The sequence below is a fragment of the Oncorhynchus kisutch genome, unplaced genomic scaffold (genome assembly GCF_002021735.2).
Source record: "Oncorhynchus kisutch isolate 150728-3 unplaced genomic scaffold, Okis_V2 Okis03b-Okis08b_hom, whole genome shotgun sequence".
In the NCBI taxonomy this organism is placed as follows: Eukaryota; Metazoa; Chordata; class Actinopteri; order Salmoniformes; family Salmonidae; genus Oncorhynchus; species Oncorhynchus kisutch.
The window spans coordinates 15,468,562-15,490,118 of NW_022261980.1; the positions used below are offsets into that span (position 1 = coordinate 15,468,562).

Consider the following 21,557-nt stretch of genomic DNA (forward strand, 5'->3'; position numbering starts at 1 on the left):
GGACGGAGCTGTAGCTAATGCTAATGCTAACTAGAGGAGCCTCAAAATAACTCGAGGACAGACAGGAGACGTATAGGACGGAGCTGTAGCTAATGCTAATGTTAACTAGAGGAGCCTCAAAATAACTCGAGGACAGACAGGAGACGTATAGGACGGAGCTGTAGCTAATGCTAATGTTAACTAGAGGAGCCTCAAAATAACTCGAGGACAGACAGGAGACGTATAGGACGGAGCTGTAGCTAATGCTAATGCTAACTAGAGGAGCCTCAAAATAACCCGAGGACAGACAGGAGACGTATAGGACGGAGCTGTAGCTAATGCTAATGCTAATGCTAACTAGAGGAGCCTCAAAATAACCCGAGGACCGACAGGAGACGTATAGGACGGAGCTGTAGCTAATGCTAATGTTAACTAGAGGAGCCTCAAAATAACTCGAGGACTGACCGGAGACGTATAGGATGGAGCTGTAGCTAATGCTAATGCTAACTAGAGGAGCCTCAAAATAACTCGAGGACAGACAGGAGACGTATAGGACGGAGCTGTAGCTAATGCTAATGTTAACTAGAGGAGCCTCAAAATAACTCGAGGACCGACAGGAGACGTATAGGACGGAGCTGTAGCTAATGCTAATGCTAACTAGAGGAGCCTCAAAATAACTCGAGGACAGACAGGAGACGTATAGGACGGAGCTGTAGCTAATGCTAATGCTAACTAGAGGAGCCTCAAAATAACTCGAGGACAGACAGGAGACGTATAGGACGGAGCTGTAGCTAATGCTAATGCTAATGCTAACTAGAGGAGCCTCAAAATAACTCGAGGACAGACAGGAGACGTATAGGATGGAGCTGTAGCTAATGCTAATGCTAACTAGAGGAGCCTCAAAATAACCCGAGGACAGACAGGAGACGTATAGGACGGAGCTGTAGCTAATGCTAACTAGAGGAGCCTCAAAATAACCCGAGGACCGACAGGAGACGTATAGGATGGAGCTGTAGCTAATGCTAATGCTAACTAGAGGAGCCTCAAAATAACTCGAGGACAGACAGGAGACGTATAGGACGGAGCTGTAGCTAATGCTAACTAGAGGAGCCTCAAAATAACCCGAGGACAGACAGGAGACGTATAGGACGGAGCTGTAGCTAATGCTAATGTTAACTAGAGGAGCCTCAAAATAACTCGAGGACAGACAGGAGACGTATAGGACGGAGCTGTAGCTAATGCTAATGCTAACTAGAGGAGCCTCAAAATAACTCGAGGACAGACAGGAGACGTATAGGACGGAGCTGTAGCTAATGCTAATGCTAACTAGAGGAGCCTCAAAATAACTCGAGGACAGACAGGAGACGTATCGGATGAAGCTGTAGCTAATGCTAATGCTAACTAGAGGAGCCTCAAAATAACTCGAGGACAGACAGGAGACGTATAGGACGGAGCTGTAGCTAATGCTAATGCTAACTAGAGGAGCCTCAAAATAACCCGAGGACCGACAGGAGACGTATAGGACGGAGCTGTAGCTAATGCTAACTAGAGGAGCCTCAAAATAACTCGAGGACAGACAGGAGACGTATAGGACGGAGCTGTAGCTAATGCTAATGCTAATGCTAACTAGAGGAGCCTCAAAATAACTCGAGGACAGACAGGAGACGTATAGGATGGAGCTGTAGCTAATGCTAATGCTAACTAGAGGAGCCTCAAAATAACCCGAGGACAGACAGGAGACGTATAGGACGGAGCTGTAGCTAATGCTAACTAGAGGAGCCTCAAAATAACCCGAGGACCGACAGGAGACGTATAGGATGGAGCTGTAGCTAATGCTAATGCTAACTAGAGGAGCCTCAAAATAACTCGAGGACAGACAGGAGACGTATAGGACGGAGCTGTAGCTAATGCTAACTAGAGGAGCCTCAAAATAACCCGAGGACAGACAGGAGACGTATAGGACGGAGCTGTAGCTAATGCTAATGTTAACTAGAGGAGCCTCAAAATAACTCGAGGACAGACAGGAGACGTATAGGACGGAGCTGTAGCTAATGCTAATGCTAACTAGAGGAGCCTCAAAATAACCCGAGGACAGACAGGAGACGTATAGGACGGAGCTGTAGCTAATGCTAACTAGAGGAGCCTCAAAATAACCCGAGAACCGACAGGAGACGTATAGGACGGAGCTGTAGCTAATGCTAATGCTAACTAGAGGAGCCTCAAAATAACTCGAGGACAGACAGGAGACGTATAGGACGGAGCTGTAGCTAATGCTAATGCTAACTAGAGGAGCCTCAAAATAACTCGAGGACAGACAGGAGACGTATCGGATGAAGCTGTAGCTAATGCTAATGCTAACTAGAGGAGCCTCAAAATAACCCGAGGACAGACAGGAGACGTATAGGACGGAGCTGTAGCTAATGCTAATGCTAACTAGAGGAGCCTCAAAATAACCCGAGGACAGACAGGAGACGTATAGGACGGAGCTGTAGCTAATGCTAATGCTAACTAGAGGAGCCTCAAAATAACTCGAGGACAGACAGGAGACGTATAGGACGGAGCTGTAGCTAATGCTAATGTTAACTAGAGGAGCCTCAAAATAACTCGAGGACCGACAGGAGACGTATAGGACGGAGCTGTAGCTAATGCTAATGCTAACTAGAGGAGCCTCAAAATAACCCGAGGACAGACAGGAGACGTATAGGACGGAGCTGTAGCTAATGCTAACTAGAGGAGCCTCAAAATAACCCGAGGACCGACAGGAGACGTATAGGATGGAGCTGTAGCTAATGCTAATGCTAACTAGAGGAGCCTCAAAATAACTCGAGGACAGACAGGAGACGTATAGGACGGAGCTGTAGCTAATGCTAACTAGAGGAGCCTCAAAATAACCCGAGGACAGACAGGAGACGTATAGGACGGAGCTGTAGCTAATGCTAATGTTAACTAGAGGAGCCTCAAAATAACTTGAGGACAGACAGGAGACGTATAGGACGGAGCTGTAGCTAATGCTAATGCTAATGCTAACTAGAGGAGCCTCAAAATAACTCGAGGACAGACAGGAGACGTATAGGATGGAGCTGTAGCTAATGCTAATGCTAACTAGAGGAGCCTCAAAATAACCCGAGGACAGACAGGAGACGTATAGGACGGAGCTGTAGCTAATGCTAACTAGAGGAGCCTCAAAATAACCCGAGGACCGACAGGAGACGTATAGGATGGAGCTGTAGCTAATGCTAACTAGAGGAGCCTCAAAATAACCCGAGGACAGACAGGAGACGTATAGGACGGAGCTGTAGCTAATGCTAATGTTAACTAGAGGAGCCTCAAAATAACTCGAGGACAGACAGGAGACGTATAGGACGGAGCTGTAGCTAATGCTAATGCTAACTAGAGGAGCCTCAAAATAACCCGAGGACAGACAGGAGACGTATAGGACGGAGCTGTAGCTAATGCTAACTAGAGGAGCCTCAAAATAACCCGAGAACCGACAGGAGACGTATAGGACGGAGCTGTAGCTAATGCTAATGCTAACTAGAGGAGCCTCAAAATAACTCGAGGACAGACAGGAGACGTATAGGACGGAGCTGTAGCTAATGCTAATGCTAACTAGAGGAGCCTCAAAATAACTCGAGGACAGACAGGAGACGTATCGGATGAAGCTGTAGCTAATGCTAATGCTAACTAGAGGAGCCTCAAAATAACCCGAGGACAGACAGGAGACGTATAGGACGGAGCTGTAGCTAATGCTAATGCTAACTAGAGGAGCCTCAAAATAACCCGAGGACAGACAGGAGACGTATAGGACGGAGCTGTAGCTAATGCTAATGCTAACTAGAGGAGCCTCAAAATAACTCGAGGACAGACAGGAGACGTATAGGACGGAGCTGTAGCTAATGCTAATGCTAACTAGAGGAGCCTCAAAATAACCCGAGAACCGACAGGAGACGTATAGGACGGAGCTGTAGCTAATGCTAATGCTAACTAGAGGAGCCTCAAAATAACTCGAGGACAGACAGGAGACGTATAGGACGGAGCTGTAGCTAATGCTAATGCTAACTAGAGGAGCCTCAAAATAACCCGAGGACCGACAGGAGACGTATAGGACGGAGCTGTAGCTAATGCTAATGCTAACTAGAGGAGCCTCAAAATAACTCGAGGACAGACAGGAGACGTATAGGACGGAGCTGTAGCTAATGTTAACTAGAGGAGCCTCAAAATAACTCGAGGACCGACAGGAGACGTATAGGACGGAGCTGTAGCTAATGCTAATGCTAACTAGAGGAGCCTCAAAATAACTCGAGGACAGACAGGAGACGTATAGGACGGAGCTGTAGCTAATGCTAATGCTAATGCTAACTAGAGGAGCCTCAAAATAACTCGAGGACAGACAGGAGACGTATAGGATGGAGCTGTAGCTAATGCTAATGCTAACTAGAGGAGCCTCAAAATAACCCGAGGACAGACAGGAGACGTATAGGACGGAGCTGTAGCTAATGCTAACTAGAGGAGCCTCAAAATAACCCGAGAACCGACAGGAGACGTATAGGACGGAGCTGTAGCTAATGCTAATGCTAACTAGAGGAGCCTCAAAATAACTCGAGGACAGACAGGAGACGTATAGGACGGAGCTGTAGCTAATGCTAATGCTAACTAGAGGAGCCTCAAAATAACTCGAGGACAGACAGGAGACGTATCGGATGAAGCTGTAGCTAATGCTAATGCTAACTAGAGGAGCCTCAAAATAACCCGAGGACAGACAGGAGACGTATAGGACGGAGCTGTAGCTAATGCTAATGCTAACTAGAGGAGCCTCAAAATAACCCGAGGACCGACAGGAGACGTATAGGACGGAGCTGTAGCTAATGCTAACTAGAGGAGCCTCAAAATAACTCGAGGACAGACAGGAGACGTATAGGACGGAGCTGTAGCTAATGCTAATGCTAATGCTAACTAGAGGAGCCTCAAAATAACTCGAGGACAGACAGGAGACGTATAGGATGGAGCTGTAGCTAATGCTAATGCTAACTAGAGGAGCCTCAAAATAACCCGAGGACAGACAGGAGACGTATAGGACGGAGCTGTAGCTAATGCTAACTAGAGGAGCCTCAAAATAACCCGAGGACCGACAGGAGACGTATAGGATGGAGCTGTAGCTAATGCTAATGCTAACTAGAGGAGCCTCAAAATAACTCGAGGACAGACAGGAGACGTATAGGACGGAGCTGTAGCTAATGCTAACTAGAGGAGCCTCAAAATAACCCGAGGACAGACAGGAGACGTATAGGACGGAGCTGTAGCTAATGCTAATGTTAACTAGAGGAGCCTCAAAATAACTCGAGGACAGACAGGAGACGTATAGGACGGAGCTGTAGCTAATGCTAATGCTAATGCTAACTAGAGGAGCCTCAAAATAACTCGAGGACAGACAGGAGACGTATAGGATGGAGCTGTAGCTAATGCTAATGCTAACTAGAGGAGCCTCAAAATAACCCGAGGACAGACAGGAGACGTATAGGACGGAGCTGTAGCTAATGCTAACTAGAGGAGCCTCAAAATAACCCGAGGACCGACAGGAGACGTATAGGATGGAGCTGTAGCTAATGCTAATGCTAACTAGAGGAGCCTCAAAATAACTCGAGGACAGACAGGAGACGTATAGGACGGAGCTGTAGCTAATGCTAACTAGAGGAGCCTCAAAATAACCCGAGGACAGACAGGAGACGTATAGGACGGAGCTGTAGCTAATGCTAATGTTAACTAGAGGAGCCTCAAAATAACTCGAGGACAGACAGGAGACGTATAGGACGGAGCTGTAGCTAATGCTAATGCTAACTAGAGGAGCCTCAAAATAACCCGAGGACAGACAGGAGACGTATAGGACGGAGCTGTAGCTAATGCTAACTAGAGGAGCCTCAAAATAACCCGAGAACCGACAGGAGACGTATAGGACGGAGCTGTAGCTAATGCTAATGCTAACTAGAGGAGCCTCAAAATAACTCGAGGACAGACAGGAGACGTATAGGACGGAGCTGTAGCTAATGCTAATGCTAACTAGAGGAGCCTCAAAATAACTCGAGGACAGACAGGAGACGTATCGGATGAAGCTGTAGCTAATGCTAATGCTAACTAGAGGAGCCTCAAAATAACCCGAGGACAGACAGGAGACGTATAGGACGGAGCTGTAGCTAATGCTAATGCTAACTAGAGGAGCCTCAAAATAACCCGAGGACAGACAGGAGACGTATAGGACGGAGCTGTAGCTAATGCTAATGCTAACTAGAGGAGCCTCAAAATAACTCGAGGACAGACAGGAGACGTATAGGACGGAGCTGTAGCTAATGCTAATGCTAACTAGAGGAGCCTCAAAATAACTCGAGGACAGACAGGAGACGTATAGGATGGAGCTGTAGCTAATGCTAATGCTAACTAGAGGAGCCTCAAAATAACTCGAGGACCGACAGGAGACGTATAGGATGGAGCTGTAGCTAATGCTAATGCTAACTAGAGGAGCCTCAAAATAACCCGAGGACAGACAGGAGACGTATAGGACGGAGCTGTAGCTAATGCTAACTAGAGGAGCCTCAAAATAACCCGAGGACCGACAGGAGACGTATAGGATGGAGCTGTAGCTAATGCTAATGCTAACTAGAGGAGCCTCAAAATAACTCGAGGACAGACAGGAGACGTATAGGACGGAGCTGTAGCTAATGCTAACTAGAGGAGCCTCAAAATAACCCGAGGACAGACAGGAGACGTATAGGACGGAGCTGTAGCTAATGCTAATGTTAACTAGAGGAGCCTCAAAATAACTCGAGGACAGACAGGAGACGTATAGGACGGAGCTGTAGCTAATGCTAATGCTAATGCTAACTAGAGGAGCCTCAAAATAACTCGAGGACAGACAGGAGACGTATAGGATGGAGCTGTAGCTAATGCTAATGCTAACTAGAGGAGCCTCAAAATAACCCGAGGACAGACAGGAGACGTATAGGACGGAGCTGTAGCTAATGCTAATGCTAACTAGAGGAGCCTCAAAATAACTCGAGGACAGACAGGAGACGTATAGGACGGAGCTGTAGCTAATGCTAACTAGAGGAGCCTCAAAATAACCCGAGGACAGACAGGAGACGTATAGGACGGAGCTGTAGCTAATGCTAATGTTAACTAGAGGAGCCTCAAAATAACTCGAGGACAGACAGGAGACGTATAGGACGGAGCTGTAGCTAATGCTAATGCTAACTAGAGGAGCCTCAAAATAACCCGAGGACAGACAGGAGACGTATAGGACGGAGCTGTAGCTAATGCTAACTAGAGGAGCCTCAAAATAACCCGAGAACCGACAGGAGACGTATAGGACGGAGCTGTAGCTAATGCTAATGCTAACTAGAGGAGCCTCAAAATAACTCGAGGACAGACAGGAGACGTATAGGACGGAGCTGTAGCTAATGCTAATGCTAACTAGAGGAGCCTCAAAATAACCCGAGAACCGACAGGAGACGTATAGGACGGAGCTGTAGCTAATGCTAATGCTAACTAGAGGAGCCTCAAAATAACTCGAGGACAGACAGGAGACGTATAGGACGGAGCTGTAGCTAATGCTAATGCTAACTAGAGGAGCCTCAAAATAACCCGAGGACCGACAGGAGACGTATAGGACGGAGCTGTAGCTAATGCTAATGCTAATGCTAACTAGAGGAGCCTCAAAATAACTCGAGGACAGACAGGAGACGTATAGGACGGAGCTGTAGCTAATGCTAATGTTAACTAGAGGAGCCTCAAAATAACTCGAGGACCGACAGGAGACGTATAGGACGGAGCTGTAGCTAATGCTAATGCTAACTAGAGGAGCCTCAAAATAACTCGAGGACCGACAGGAGACGTATAGGATGGAGCTGTAGCTAATGCTAATGCTAACTAGAGGAGCCTCAAAATAACCCGAGGACAGACAGGAGACGTATAGGATGGAGCTGTAGCTAATGCTAATGCTAACTAGAGGAGCCTCAAAATAACCCGAGGACAGACAGGAGACGTAAAGGATGGAGCTGTAGCTAATGCTAATGCTAACTAGAGGAGCCTCAAAATAACCTGAGGACAGACAGGAGACGTAAAGGACGGAGCTGTAGCTAATGCTAATGCTAATGTTGCTCTCACTAGCATACAGACCTTTTTAGACAGCTGAAGCAAGCACAACACATTTTCTTCAGGAAATGTACTTCTTCTAGATTAGTCATATTCATCTTACCTGACTAGCATCTATTACGTTGCAATGTCCCATAAATGTAATGACTAAATCAACTTGAAGTATCTACAAAACGCATTTTGCCACATAACAACAAAAGGAAGGCTATAGCTAATCTATTTTTTCCCCTTAAAATTAATGTTCGCAATTCACAAATTATTATTTTGATTCACATGATTCAATTGACAGTGGATTAAACCGAATCATTACTACAACGGTGAAGTGAATCGTTCGTTTCATAAAAAATAATGGTCTAAAAGAATCAATTCATTTTAATCAAATTAATAATTTAAAAAACAAATGTATTATTTTTTATATATTTTTTTTAATGTGAAGCAGGGCATTAGTTCAACTATAAAACAACTTTGTTAGGCCTAATGTTAATGTTGCTATAGGTAAAGCTAATGCTAATGTTGCTATAGGTAAAGCTAATGTTGCCTTTGCTAATGTTGCCTTTGCTAATGCTAATGTTGCCTTTGCTAATGCTAATGTTGCCTTTGCTAATGCTAATGTTGCCTTTGCTAATGCTAATGTTGCCTTTGCTAATGCTAATGTTGCCTTTGCTAATGCTAATGTTGCCTTTGCTAATGCTAATGTTGCCTTTGCTAATGCTAATGTTGCCTTTGCTAATGCTAATGTTACCTTTGCTAATGCTAATGTTGCCTTTGCTAATGCTAATGTTGCCTTTGCTAATGCTAATTCGCTGACAATTTTACAATTTAAGTCATTTAGCAAACACACTTATCCAGAGCAACTTACAGGAGCAATTAGGGTTAAGCGCCTTGCTCAAGAGCACATCGTCATATTTGAACCAGCGACCTTTCGGTTACTGGGCCCCAACGCTCTTAACCGCTAGACTACCGGCCTTGATTATCTTACTGTCAAACCCTAGAGGACTGTAGCGTGTACCTTACATTCCAAACCAGGCTGCAAGCAGAAGTCAGAAGTTAGTTAGTGTGACTAAATCATTAACGGTCGGCTGTTATGGTTTAAGGGACAAAGCTACTTCAAGTCTAAAGGAAGGGGATGACATTGCACAAATTTAACTAGCTACAACTTACCAATACCATTCTTCCACCAGAGGTCAACTATCAATATGACAGCTATTATAACTTGAAGGAAATAGTTATTTCAGGTATCAGAGAGGGTGACATTATTACACGAGTAAAGATAACTTCAATCAGCTTCTCTGCTACAATACAAACATCTTGGTATCAAAACAGATCTTTATCTAACCACTCTTTTCGAGGGAAAGACATGATTGTAGTTCCTGTTATCTCCTACCTTCATGGGCTGTGGGTCTCTATCTACCTCTATGGTGGTTCCTGTTAACTCCTACCCTTCATGGTCTCTATCTACCTCTATGGTTCCTGTTATCTCCTACCTTCATGGTCTCTGTCTACCTCTATGGTTCCTGTTATCTCCTACCTTCATGGGCTGTAGGCCTCTATCTACCTCTATGGTTCCTGTTATCTCCTACCTTCATGGTCTCGGTCTACCTCTATGGTTCCTGTTATCTCCTACCTTCATGGTCTCTATCTACCTCTATGGTTCCTGTTAACTCCTACCTTCATGGGCTGTAGGCCTCTATCTACCTCTATGGTTCCTGTTATCTCCTAACTTCATGGTCTCTATCTAACTCTATGGTTCCTGTTAACTCCTACCTTCATGGTCTGTAGGTCTCTGTCTACCTCTATGGTTCCTGTTAGCTCCTACCTTCATGGGCTGTAGGTCTCTGTCTACCTCTATGGTTCCTGTTAGCTCCTACCTTCATGGGCTGTAGGTCTCTGTCTACCTCTATGGTTCCTGTTAACTCCTACCTTCATGGGCTGTAGGTCTCTATCTACCTCTATGGTTCCTGTTAGCTCCTAACCTTCATGGTCTCTATCTACCTCTACGGTTCCTGTTAACTCCTACCTTCATGGTCTCCGTCTACCTCTATGGTTCCTGTTAGGTCCTACCTTCGTGGTCTCCGTCTACCTCTATGGTTCCTGTTAGGTCCTACCTTCGTGGTCTCCGTCTACCTCTATGGTTCCTGTTAGGTCCTACCTTCATGGTCTGTAGGTCTCCCTCTACGGTTCCTGTTAGCTCCTACCTTCATGGGTTTGAGGTCTCCCTCTACCTCTACGGCGGCCATCTTCTGGTACCATGCTGCAGCCAGGTTCCTCTTCACTGTTAGGAGCAGGTTGACAGGCTCCAGCAGCTCAGTACTGGGCTGAGAGTCTTTTTCCATGTAAATCCTAATGAGAGAAAGCTAAATTATAGACAAGGATAGTTAGACAACTTGCTTATTTAGCTACAGTATACAGTATTAGGGTGGCATCCAGACTTTCATACCATTCCTGTACCAACCCAGGGATGTAGCCAGCAGGCCATGTACTGTAGCCAACAGGCCATGTAGCCAGCAGGCCATCTACTGTAGCCAACAGGCCATGTAGTGTAGCCAGTAGGCCATGTAGTGTAGCCAGTAGGCCATCTACTGTAGCCAGCAGGCCATCTACTGTAACCAGCAGGCCATGTAGCCAGCAGGCCATGTAGCCAGCAGGCCATGTAGCCAGCAGGCCATGTAGCCAGCAGGCCATGTAGCCAGCAGGCCCTGTAGCCAGCAGGCCATGTAGCCAGCAGGCCCTGTAGCCAGCAGGCCCTGTAGCCAGCAGGCCCTGTAGCCAGCAGGCCCTGTAGCCAGCAGGCCATGTAGGCAGCAGGCCATGTAGGCAGCAGGCCATGTAGCCAGCAGGCCATGTAGCCAGCAGGCCATGTAGGCAGCAGGCCATGTAGCCAGCAGGGATCTTGATCCAGGAGGGGACTGATTGTTCCTGCTTTAACCAAGAAGCTAGTTCTTGCCATCTAGCCACATGGCTAGGAAGTTACAAACCCAAATGTATAGCTGGAGGCCTCAGATAGATAGTTAGCTTATAAGCAGAGGCGTAGACTTCAACCCCCTGAGCTTTATGGGCGCCACGCTGAATTTATTTTACGGAATTGAAAATCATACCGTCTGCGTTTCAAAACACCCCAGTATATGATATATACAGTATAGCGCCCGAGCCTATTCAGTAAGACCACGATTGAACCAAGCAGTTTCTTTGAGAACCACCTCTTACAACTCAAAATCAAATGAATTAAATTTATTTATTTACGAAGCTCTTTTTACAACAGCAGTTTTGCTTATAACAGAAACCACAGAAAGCACAGCAATGCCGATGTAGATGCATTGGTGGCTAGGAAAAACTCCCTAGAAAAGGCAGTAAGCTAGGATGAAACCTAGAGAGGGAACCAGGTTCTGAGGGTTGGCCAGTCCTCGTCAGGTTGTGCCGGGTCGATGTTATGAGAGGACTAATGGTAGTCAGACGGTTCTTTGAGAACCAACTCTAACAACTAACGGTAGCCAGAGGAGTTGGATAGCGTTCATACAGATCTGGGACCAGGCATTAAACCGTTACTTTCTGATCTGGGACCAGGCATTAAACCGTTACTTTCTGATCTGGGACCAGGCATTAAACCCTTGCTTTCTGATCTGAGACCAGGCATTAAATCGTTACTTTCTGATCTGGGACCAGGCATTAAATCCTTGCGTTCTGATCTGGGACCAGGCACTAAACCCTTGCTTTCTGATCTGGGACCAGGCATTAAACCCTTGCTTTCTGATCTGGGACCAGGCATTAAACCCTTGCTTTCTGATCTGGGACCAGGCATTAAACCCTTGCTTTCTGATCTGGGACCAGGCATTAAACCCTTGCTTTCTGATCTGGGACCAGGCATTAAACCCTTGCTTTCTGATCTGGGACCAGGCATTAAACCCTTGCTTTCTGATCTGGGACCAGGCATTAAACCCTTGCTTTCTGATCTGGGACCAGGCATTAAACCCTTGCTTTCTGATCTGGGACCAGGCATTAAACCCTTGCTTTCTGATCTGGGACCAGGCATTAAACCCTTGCTTTCTGATCTGGGACCAGGCATTAAACCCTTGCTTTCTGCACTGATGAAGCAAAAGATGACTGTGTTAAACAGAATGCACTGACCTGGACAGTTTGAGCTGTGTGAGCTGTACGTCCATGTGGTCAATGACAGCAGGAAGTGGACATCCCTCCACAGCAAGTAGAGAGAAGCTGTTGCTCACGGTGATGAGCCCCAGGTCCACCTCCAGTGCATTGTGTGAGGTGGAGGACTGAGGGATGATGATGAGAGGGGCCTTCAACCTGATGTCCATGGAGAGACGGAAGCTCTTCTGGGCAAAGTCCCTGATGCTGGAGGCCGCCTTCTCTGCTGCCTGGGCCGTGGCCACACTCAACGCGTCTTTGGCCGTCTGGAAGTTGTTGCTGAAATTCTAAAGAGACGGAAAACATGGATGAGGGAAGTTCTTTAGCGGAAAGGGCACCAGAAAGGAATCAAAGTGGAGACCGAGCTAGGACAGCTAAACTTCCGGAAACTTCTCATGTTTTCCCAGGAATCCCAGTCGGATGATTCCGGAAATTAGTAAGGTATCGCTGAACTGGGAATCATCCAAAAAGGATTCCTGAAATTAGTAAGGTATCGCTGAACTGGGAATCATCCAACCAGGATTCCTGAAATTAGTAAGGTATCGCTGAACTGGGAATCATCCAACCAGGATTCCTGAAATTAGTAAGGTATCGCTGAACTGGGAATCATCCAACCAGGATTCCTGAAATTAGTAAGGTATCGCTGAACTGGGAATCATCCAACCAGGATTCCTGAAATTAGTAAGGTATTGCTTAACTGGGAATCATCCAACAAGGATTCCTGAAAAAACCCAGGAACTGAAGAAAGAGTCTCTGCACACTTAAATACAAAGATCAGTTTTAAATACTCAAGACCGTTGTCAGAGATTTCTCCAGTACCCACGCTGAGACTCACCAGCAAAGACATGACAAACTCCAGTACCCACGCTGAGACTCACCAGCAAAGACATGACAAACTCCAGTACCCACGCTGAGACTCACCAGCAAAGACATGACAAACTCCAGTACCCACGCTGAGACTCACCAACTCCAGTACCCACGCTGAGACTCACCAGCAAAGACATGACAAACTTGTGGAGGTAGACGACTTGGACACAGCCCACGTTGAGCTGAACCTTCCCGTCGGTCTTGGAGGTGTCTGCGTAGCCGGCTCCCTCTGTGGCCTTGGGGGTCAGACTCATACTGAAACTAAACACCTCGTCTCCTACGATAGAGATGGCCTGCAACGGAGAACCAAACCGTTACCAGGTAAACTCAACTGCAATATTTCACCGGGTTGAATGATATACTGTCGCATCTCCATCCGTCACTGAAATCTTTCGTGGTTTAACTTTGTGACTTACCTTTTTGTGAATACCTTTTGGGTCAACATTAATGACGATGAAATCCCGAAGGCGGGCAGAGATGTGGGTTTGAGGCCCTTGCATCAGGAGGGATCCATTGAAACCTGTACAACAAGATAAAATGTTGATCTGATGCTAACATCAATTCAGAAAAAGGTCAACAGCAAACCACACAAGCACAAGACACTTAAATAACCCCCCCCAAAAAATATTAGGGACTTTCATCATATACAAACCTTGGCTGAAATCCCTTACGAAAGCCCTAGATGATAATCAAATGTAAGTGTAGCTGTATAAAAGACAACATTGTGTAGCCTATGAGTTCTGTACGGGCCCCTGAGGGTTCTGTACGGGCCCCTGAGGGTTCTGTACGGGCCCCTGAGGGTTCTGTACGGGCCCCTGAGGGTTCTGTACGGGCCCCTGAGGGTTCTGTACGGGCCCCTGAGGGTTCTGTACGGGCCCCTGAGGGTTCTGTACGGGCCCCTGAGGGTTCTGTACGGGCCCCTGAGGGTTCTGTACGGGCCCCTGAGGGTTCTGTACGGGCCCCTGAGGGTTCTTTACGGGCCCCTGAGGGTTCTGTACGGGCCCCTGAGGGTTCTGTACGGGCCCCTGAGGGTTCTGTACGGGCCCCTGAGGGTTCTGTACGGGCCCCTGAGGGTTCTGTACAGGCCCCTGAGGGTTCTGTCTACATCGGCACCTTGTATCTTGATGTCAGCCATGTTGCAGTTCTGATCACACACTAGGACGTTGAACGCCCCCAGCCGCATCATCACCTTCAGGTCGACGACGTCACCGTCCGACGGAGAAGCTAGAGCCGCTGTCATGGAAACGGACAGAAAGTCACACGATGATTTCGCTATTGGTTGACCAACCAAAAGAGACATGTAAGATAGTAACCTTAGGCCATCAGAATCTGTTATATCTAATGAAATGAATGGTACGTTTTCATGACTAACACGTGAAAACCAATACAAAAATATTATATATAAAAAAGGCACTTGAAACTCTCGACCACATATGTTAATGGTCGCCTGTTCAGTCCTCCTTTTCCTGTAGTCCACAATCATCTCTCCTTTTGTCTTGTTCACATTGAGGGAGAGGTTGTTGTCCTGGCATCACACTGCCAGGTCTCTGACCTCCTCCCTATAGGCTGTCTCGTCTTTGTCGGTGATCAGGCCTAACGACTGTTGTGTCATTAGCAAACTTAATGATGGTGTTGGAGTCGTGTTTAGCCACACAGTCGTGGGTGAACAGGGAGTACAGGAGGGGACTAAGCATGCACCCCTGAGGGGCCCCAGTGTTGAGGATCAGCATGGCAGACATGTTGTTGCCTACCCTCACCACCTTCAGATTCAATGGCAATCAACAGTCCACTTGGAGTGGTCCTCTGGCATCATTAAACCAGGTCATCAGATTGACCTGCTGACACAGCTCAATGATCAACAGTCCACTTGGAGTGGTCCTCTGGCCTTCATTTAACCAGGTCACCAGATTGACCTGCCGAAACAGCTCAGTGATCAACACTCCACTTGGAGTGGTCCTCTGGCGTGTACGCAGACATCGAGGCTGAGTGTGAAAGTGGGCAATGTTTTAGCAGGATGTGGGTGTTTGACATGGCTAAGAGGCCTCTAATCTCATCTACTAACCACTGCTCTGTTTTTCATCTGTTTATGGGGCAAGATCAAGTCTACAGGATGCAGGGTGGAGGTAGGGTGTGTATGTACAGTGCTCATTCAGAAAGTATTCAGACAAATTAACTTTTTACACATTTTGTTAAGTTACAGCCTCATTCTAAAATGGATTAAATACATCAATTTACACACAGTCCACATAATGACAAAATAAAAAACAACTGAAATAACTCAGAATGAACTCCTAACCTTCACCACTCAGAATCACTACCTAACCTTCACCACTCAGAATGAATACCTAACCTTCACCACTCAGAATGAACGCCTAACCTTCACCACTCAGAATGAACGCCTAACCTTCACCACTCAGAATGAACACCTAACCTTCACCACTCAGAATGAACACCTAACCTTCACCACTCAGAATGAACACCTAACCTTCACCACTCAGAATGACTACCTAACCTTCACCACTCAGAATGAACGCCTAACCTTCACCACTCAGAATTAGTTGATTCTGTTTGAACAGAAAAGAGGAAAACGATGACATCTCGCTGGTATAAAGAATGTCTACTGACTTGATGAAGAAAGGCCGTCCTCTCCTTGACCTTGTACCTAGTTTCCTTCTAAGATGAGTGCAGGCTGTTGAGTGTGTGTATGCTTATAGTGTGTGTGTGTGTGTGTGTGTAAATCTGTACAGTGTGTGTTGTGTCCTTGTGTAAAGTATATTGTGTGTTTACTTGACTTGGCAGAGATGGCCCTGCTGCTCTCCTCAGACTTCTGCTTAGGCTCCTCTGGTGAAGGGGGCAGGCTGCCGGAGGACAGGGCAGAAGACAGGAAGTCTATGGTGGAGAGGAGAGCCTCCGTGTGAAGCAGTAGATCCAGGGAGGTGAAGGTCACCTACAGGAGGGGGAGACGGAGAGAGAGAAGAGAGTTGTGGGAGAGAGAGTAGAAAAGGGGGAGGGAGAGTAGAGAAAGGGGGAGAGAGAGAGAGTAGAAAAAGGGGGAGGGAGAGTAGAGAAAGGTGGGAGGGAGAGAAGAGAAAGGGGGGAGGGAGAGAGAGAGAGAGTAGAAAAAGGGGAGAGTGAGAGAGAGAGAGAGAGAGAGAGAGAGAGAGAGAGAAGAGAGAGAGAGAGAGAGAGAGAGAGAGAGAGAGAGGAGAGAGAGTTGAGAAAGGGGAGAGAGAGTAGAGAAAGGGGGGAGGGAGAGAGAGAATGGAAAAAGGGGAGAGAGAAAGAGCCACTTAACCAAGTCACATGGACTGTGATGATCAGATGGTAAATGAAACGAGCCCTTTGAGGTCTTAAGAGAACAGGAAGATGTCGGCAGGCTTCACAGACCTCTCAGATCCCCATTCAACAACCAGCAGGCTACATTACCATGGCCGCTGCATTTATAAAAGGTGCCAGTGCAGAATGTTGTATCTAACATAGACACATATCAGAGCCTTTCCCAGCATTACAACTAGTTCATGCTAGTTTAAAAACAACTGGTTGGAGTCTGGTTGAAATGATGTCGTTTTAATTTTGCCCGCTTGGGTGTATTGGACGAACAAATAAACCGTTTAGATATCATTACTTACATTGATCATCTGCTCAGTATTCTTGTGAACAGTGGCAAAGTTTGGCCTATTTCTGTCAGCCTGAGAAGAAAGAAAACAACAAATCAATTAGCAGTCATTTAGGGGTAATGGAAACAAATCAATTAGCAGTCATTTAGGGGCAATGGAAACAAATCAATTAGCAGTCATTTAGGAGTAATGGAAACACAAAACAATTAGCAGTCATTTAGGGGTAATGGAAACACAAATCAATTAGCATTCATTTAGGGGTAATGGAAACACAAATCAATTAGCAGTCATTTAGGGGTAATGGAAACAAATCAATTAGCAGTCATTTAAGGGGTAATGGAAACAAATCAATTAGCAGTCATTTAGGGGTAATGGAAACAAATCAATTAGCAGTAATTTAGGAGTAATGGAAACACAAATCAATTAGCAGTCATTTAGGAGTAATGGAAAAACAAATCAATTAGCAGTCATTTAGGAGTAATGGAAACAAATCAATTAGCAGTCATTTAGGAGTAATGGAAACACAAAATCGATCACTATCACAAAACATTAGCAGTCGTTTAAATGCTCAAAATAACACTAAGTAGACTTTGACCAGACCTACTCCTGATCCTTAGAGATGCTGCTTTGTTAACTAGGACCACTGGCTTCTGACAACCATTCGTTTAGGAAGATTATATCAACACGTATATTCTCACTAAGAAACCCACTGACGGTCATGTTGTCAGGCTTGACGCCAGGCACCACCAAGTCTGGAGTGGGCTCTAGGCCGTGTCTGAAATGGAACCCTACTCCTATATAGTGCACTGGTTAGAAGTAGTGCACTGCATCGGGAATATGGTGCCATTTGGGACACAGGCCAGGTCTGGAGAGTGCCCTGGTCTATTGTGTTGATAATGACAGAGACAAACAGTGATAATGTAATGTCCGTCTTGTACAGCATCTCTAAAATGAGATTGAGGTTACGGGGTTGAAGATGACATCTCTGGGTTGTATTGACACCAGAGTCTGCTGCCTGGCACAGAAAACATGTCCACAGAGAGAGGACATATGGCTGGGGGTTTCTGAACAGAGAACATGTCCACAGAGAGAGGACATATGGCTGGGGGTTTCTGAACAGAGAACATGTCCCCAGAGAGAGAGGACATATGTCTGGGGGTTTCTGAACAGTGAACATGTCCCCAGAGAGAGAGGACATATGGCTGGAGGTTTCTGAACAGAAAACATGTCCACAGAGAGAGAGGACATATGGCTGGGGGTTTCTGAACAGAGAAGATGTCCACAGAGAGAGGACATATGTCTGGGGGTTTCTGAACAGAGAAGATGTCCACAGAGAGAGAGGACATATGGCTGGAGGTTTCTGAACAGAAAACATGTCCACAGAGAGAGAGGACATATGGCTGGGGGTTTCTGAACAGAGAAGATGTCCACAGAGAGAGGACATATGGCTGGGGGTTTCTGAACAGAGAAGATGTCCACAGAGAGAGGACATATGGCTGGGGGTTTCTGAACAGAGAAGATGTCCACAGAGAGAGGACATATGGCTGGGGGTCTCTGAACAGAGAAGATGTCCCCAGAGAGAGGACATGTGACTGGGGGTTTCTGAACAGCTACAATACTGCATCATTAAATATAACTACAGTACAATGACCATGGGGATTCTGGGAATGCGCCTCTTTGCATTTCGAATAATTCATATATGAATTTCCTATTTTAGGAAAGGCTCATAAAAGGTGTTTGATTAGGTATTTAATGACGTCAAATGCTTTAATTTCCAAAGTGAAAAAATAATTCCAGACTGTAGGGGGAAAACAAGTGCTGCATAGAGTATCGACTGTGTTTCTGCTGTTACACAAGGCTTTAAGAACAATAACAATAAGTTATACAAGGCTTTAAGAACAATAAGTTATACAAGGCTTTAAGAACAATAACAATAAGTTACACAAGGCTTTAAGAACAATAAGTTATACAAGGCTTTAAGAACAATAAGTTACACAAGGCTTTAAGAACAATAAGTTATACAAGGCTTTAAGAACCATAAGTTATACAAGGCTTTAAGAACAATAAGTTATACAAGGCTTTAAGAACAATAAGTTATACAAGGCTTTAAGAACAATAAGTTACACAAGGCTTTAAGAACAATAAGTTACACAAGGCTTTAAGAACAATAACAATAAGTTACACAAGGCTTTAAGAACAATAAGTTACACAAGGCTTTAAGAACAATAAGTTACACAAGGCTTTAAGAACAATAAGTTATACAAGGCTTTAAGAACAATAAGTTACACAAGGCTTTAAGAACAATAAGTTATACAAGGCTTTAAGAACAATAAGTTACACAAGGCTTTAAGAACAATAAGTTATACAAGGCTTTAAGAACAATAAGTTACACAAGGCTTTAAGAACAATAACAATAAGTTACACAAGGCTTTAAGAACAATAACAATAAGTTATACAAGGCTTTAAGAACAATAACAATAAGTTATACAAGGCTTTAAGAACAATAAGTTACACAAGGCTTTAAGAACAATAAGTTATACAAGGCTTTAAGAACAATAAGTTACACAAGGCTTTAAGAACAATAACAATAAGTTACACAAGGCTTTAAGAACAATAACAATAAGTTATACAAGGCTTTAAGAACAATAACAATAAGTTACACAAGGCTTTAAGAACAATAAGTTACACAAGGCTTTAAGAACAATAAGTTACACAAGGCTTTAAGAACAATAAGTTATACAAGGCTTTAAGAACAATAAGTTATACAAGGCTTTAAGAACAATAAGTTACACAAGGCTTTAAGAACAATAAGTTATACAAGGCTTTAAGAACAATAAGTTATACAAGGCTTTAAGAACAATAAGTTACACAAGGCTTTAAGAACAATAAGTTACACAAGGCTTTAAGAACAATAAGTTATACAAGGCTTTAAGAACAATAAGTTACACAAGGCTTTAAGAACAATAAGTTACACAAGGCTTTAAGAACAATAAGTTACACAAGGCTTTAAGAACAATAAGTTACACAAGGCTTTAAGAACAATAAGTTACACAAGGCTTTAAGAACAATAAGTTACACAAGGCTTTAAGAACAATAAGTTACACAAGGCTTTAAGAACAATAAGTTACACAAGGCTTTAAGAACAATAAGTTACACAAGGCTTTAAGAACAATAAGTTACACAAGGCTTTAAGAACAATAAGTTACACAAGGCTTTAAGAACAATAAGTTATACAAGGCTTTAAGAACAATAAGTTATACAAGGCTTTAAGAACAATAAGTTATACAAGGCTTTAAGAACAATAACAATAAGACTAATACATTAAAGCAATAATGTTTGTACCATGTTGTGCTGCTACCATGCTGTGCTGCTACCATGTTGTGCTGCTACCATGCTGTGCTGCTACCATGCTGTGTTGCTACCATGTTGTGCTGCTACCATGCTGTGCTGCTACCATGTTGTGCTGCTACCATGCTGTGCTGCTACCATGTTGTGCTGCTACCATGTTGTGCTGCTACCATGCTGTGCTGCTACCATGCTGTGCTGCTACCATGTTGTGCTGCTACCATGCTGTGCTGCTACCATGCTGTGCTGCTACCATGTTGTGCTGCTACCATGCTGTGCTGCTACCATGCTGTGCTGCTACCATGCTGTGCTGCTACCATGTTGTGCTGCTACCATGTTGTGCTGCTACCATGCTGTGCTGCTACCATGTTGTGCTGCTACCATGTTGTGCTGCTACCATGCTGTGCTGCTACCATGCTGTTCTGCTACCATGCTGTGCTGCTACCATGCTGTGCTGTGTGCTGCTACCATGCTGTGCTGCTACCATGTTGTGCTGCTACCATGCTGTGCTGCTACCATGCTGTGCTGCTACCATGCTGTGCTGCTACCATGTTGTGCTGCTACCATGTTGTGCTGCTACCATGCTGTGCTGCTACCATGTTGTGCTGCTACCATGCTGTGCTGCTGCCATGCTGTGCTGCTGCCATGCTGTGCTGCTGCCATGCTGTGCTGCTGCCATGCTGTGCTGCTACCATGCTGTGCTGCTGCCATGTTGTGCTGCTGCCATGCTGTGCTGCTACCATGCTGTGCTGCTACCATGCTGTGCTGCTACCATGCTGTGCTGCTACCATGCTGTGCTGCTGCCATGTTGTGCTGCTGCCATGCTGTGCTGCTGCCATGCTGTGCTGCTGCCATGCTGTGCTGCTACCATGTTGTGCTGCTACCATGCTGTGCTGCTACCATGCTGTGCTGCTACCATGCTGTGCTGCTACCATGCTGTGCTGCTACCATGCTGTGCTGCTACCATGCTGTGCTGCTACCATGCTGTGCTGCTACCATGTTGTGCTGCTACCATGCTGTGCTGTGTGCTGCTACCATGCTGTGCTGCTACCATGCTGTGCTGCTACCATGCTGTGCTGCTACCATGCTGTGCTGCTACCATGCTGTGCTGTGTGCTGCTACCATGCTGTGCTGTGTGCTGCTACCATGCTGTGCTGTGTGCTGCTACCATGCTGTGCTGTGTGCTGCTACCATGCTGTGCTGTGTGCTGCTACCATGCTGTGCTGTGTGCTGCTACCATGCTGTGCTGCTACCATGCTGTGCTGCTACCATGCTGTGCTGCTACCATGCTGTGCTGCTACCATGCTGTTGTCATGTCGTGTTGCTACCATGTTGTTGTCATGTCGTGTTGCTACCATGTTGTGTTCGCCAGTGTTGCTGCCTTGCTATGTTGTTGTCTTAGGTCTCTCTTTATGTAGTGTAGTGTTGTCTCTCTTTATGTAGTGTTGTGTTGTCTCTCTTGTCGTG

General features: G+C 45.6%; 1 protein-coding gene across 1 annotated transcript in view; it reads right to left on the reverse strand.

Moving 5' to 3' along the window:
• LOC109876910 (vacuolar protein sorting-associated protein 13C-like) overlaps positions 1 to 21,557 on the reverse strand; it is a 225,678-nt gene that overhangs the window by 106,800 nt on the left and 97,321 nt on the right. Inside the window, 7 exon segments of the mRNA XM_031812890.1 lie at positions 10,317 to 10,461; positions 12,244 to 12,548; positions 13,254 to 13,421; positions 13,545 to 13,648; positions 14,242 to 14,361; positions 15,916 to 16,075; positions 16,758 to 16,817. Coding sequence (XP_031668750.1) covers positions 10,317 to 10,461; positions 12,244 to 12,548; positions 13,254 to 13,421; positions 13,545 to 13,648; positions 14,242 to 14,361; positions 15,916 to 16,075; positions 16,758 to 16,817 — 1,062 coding nt within the window.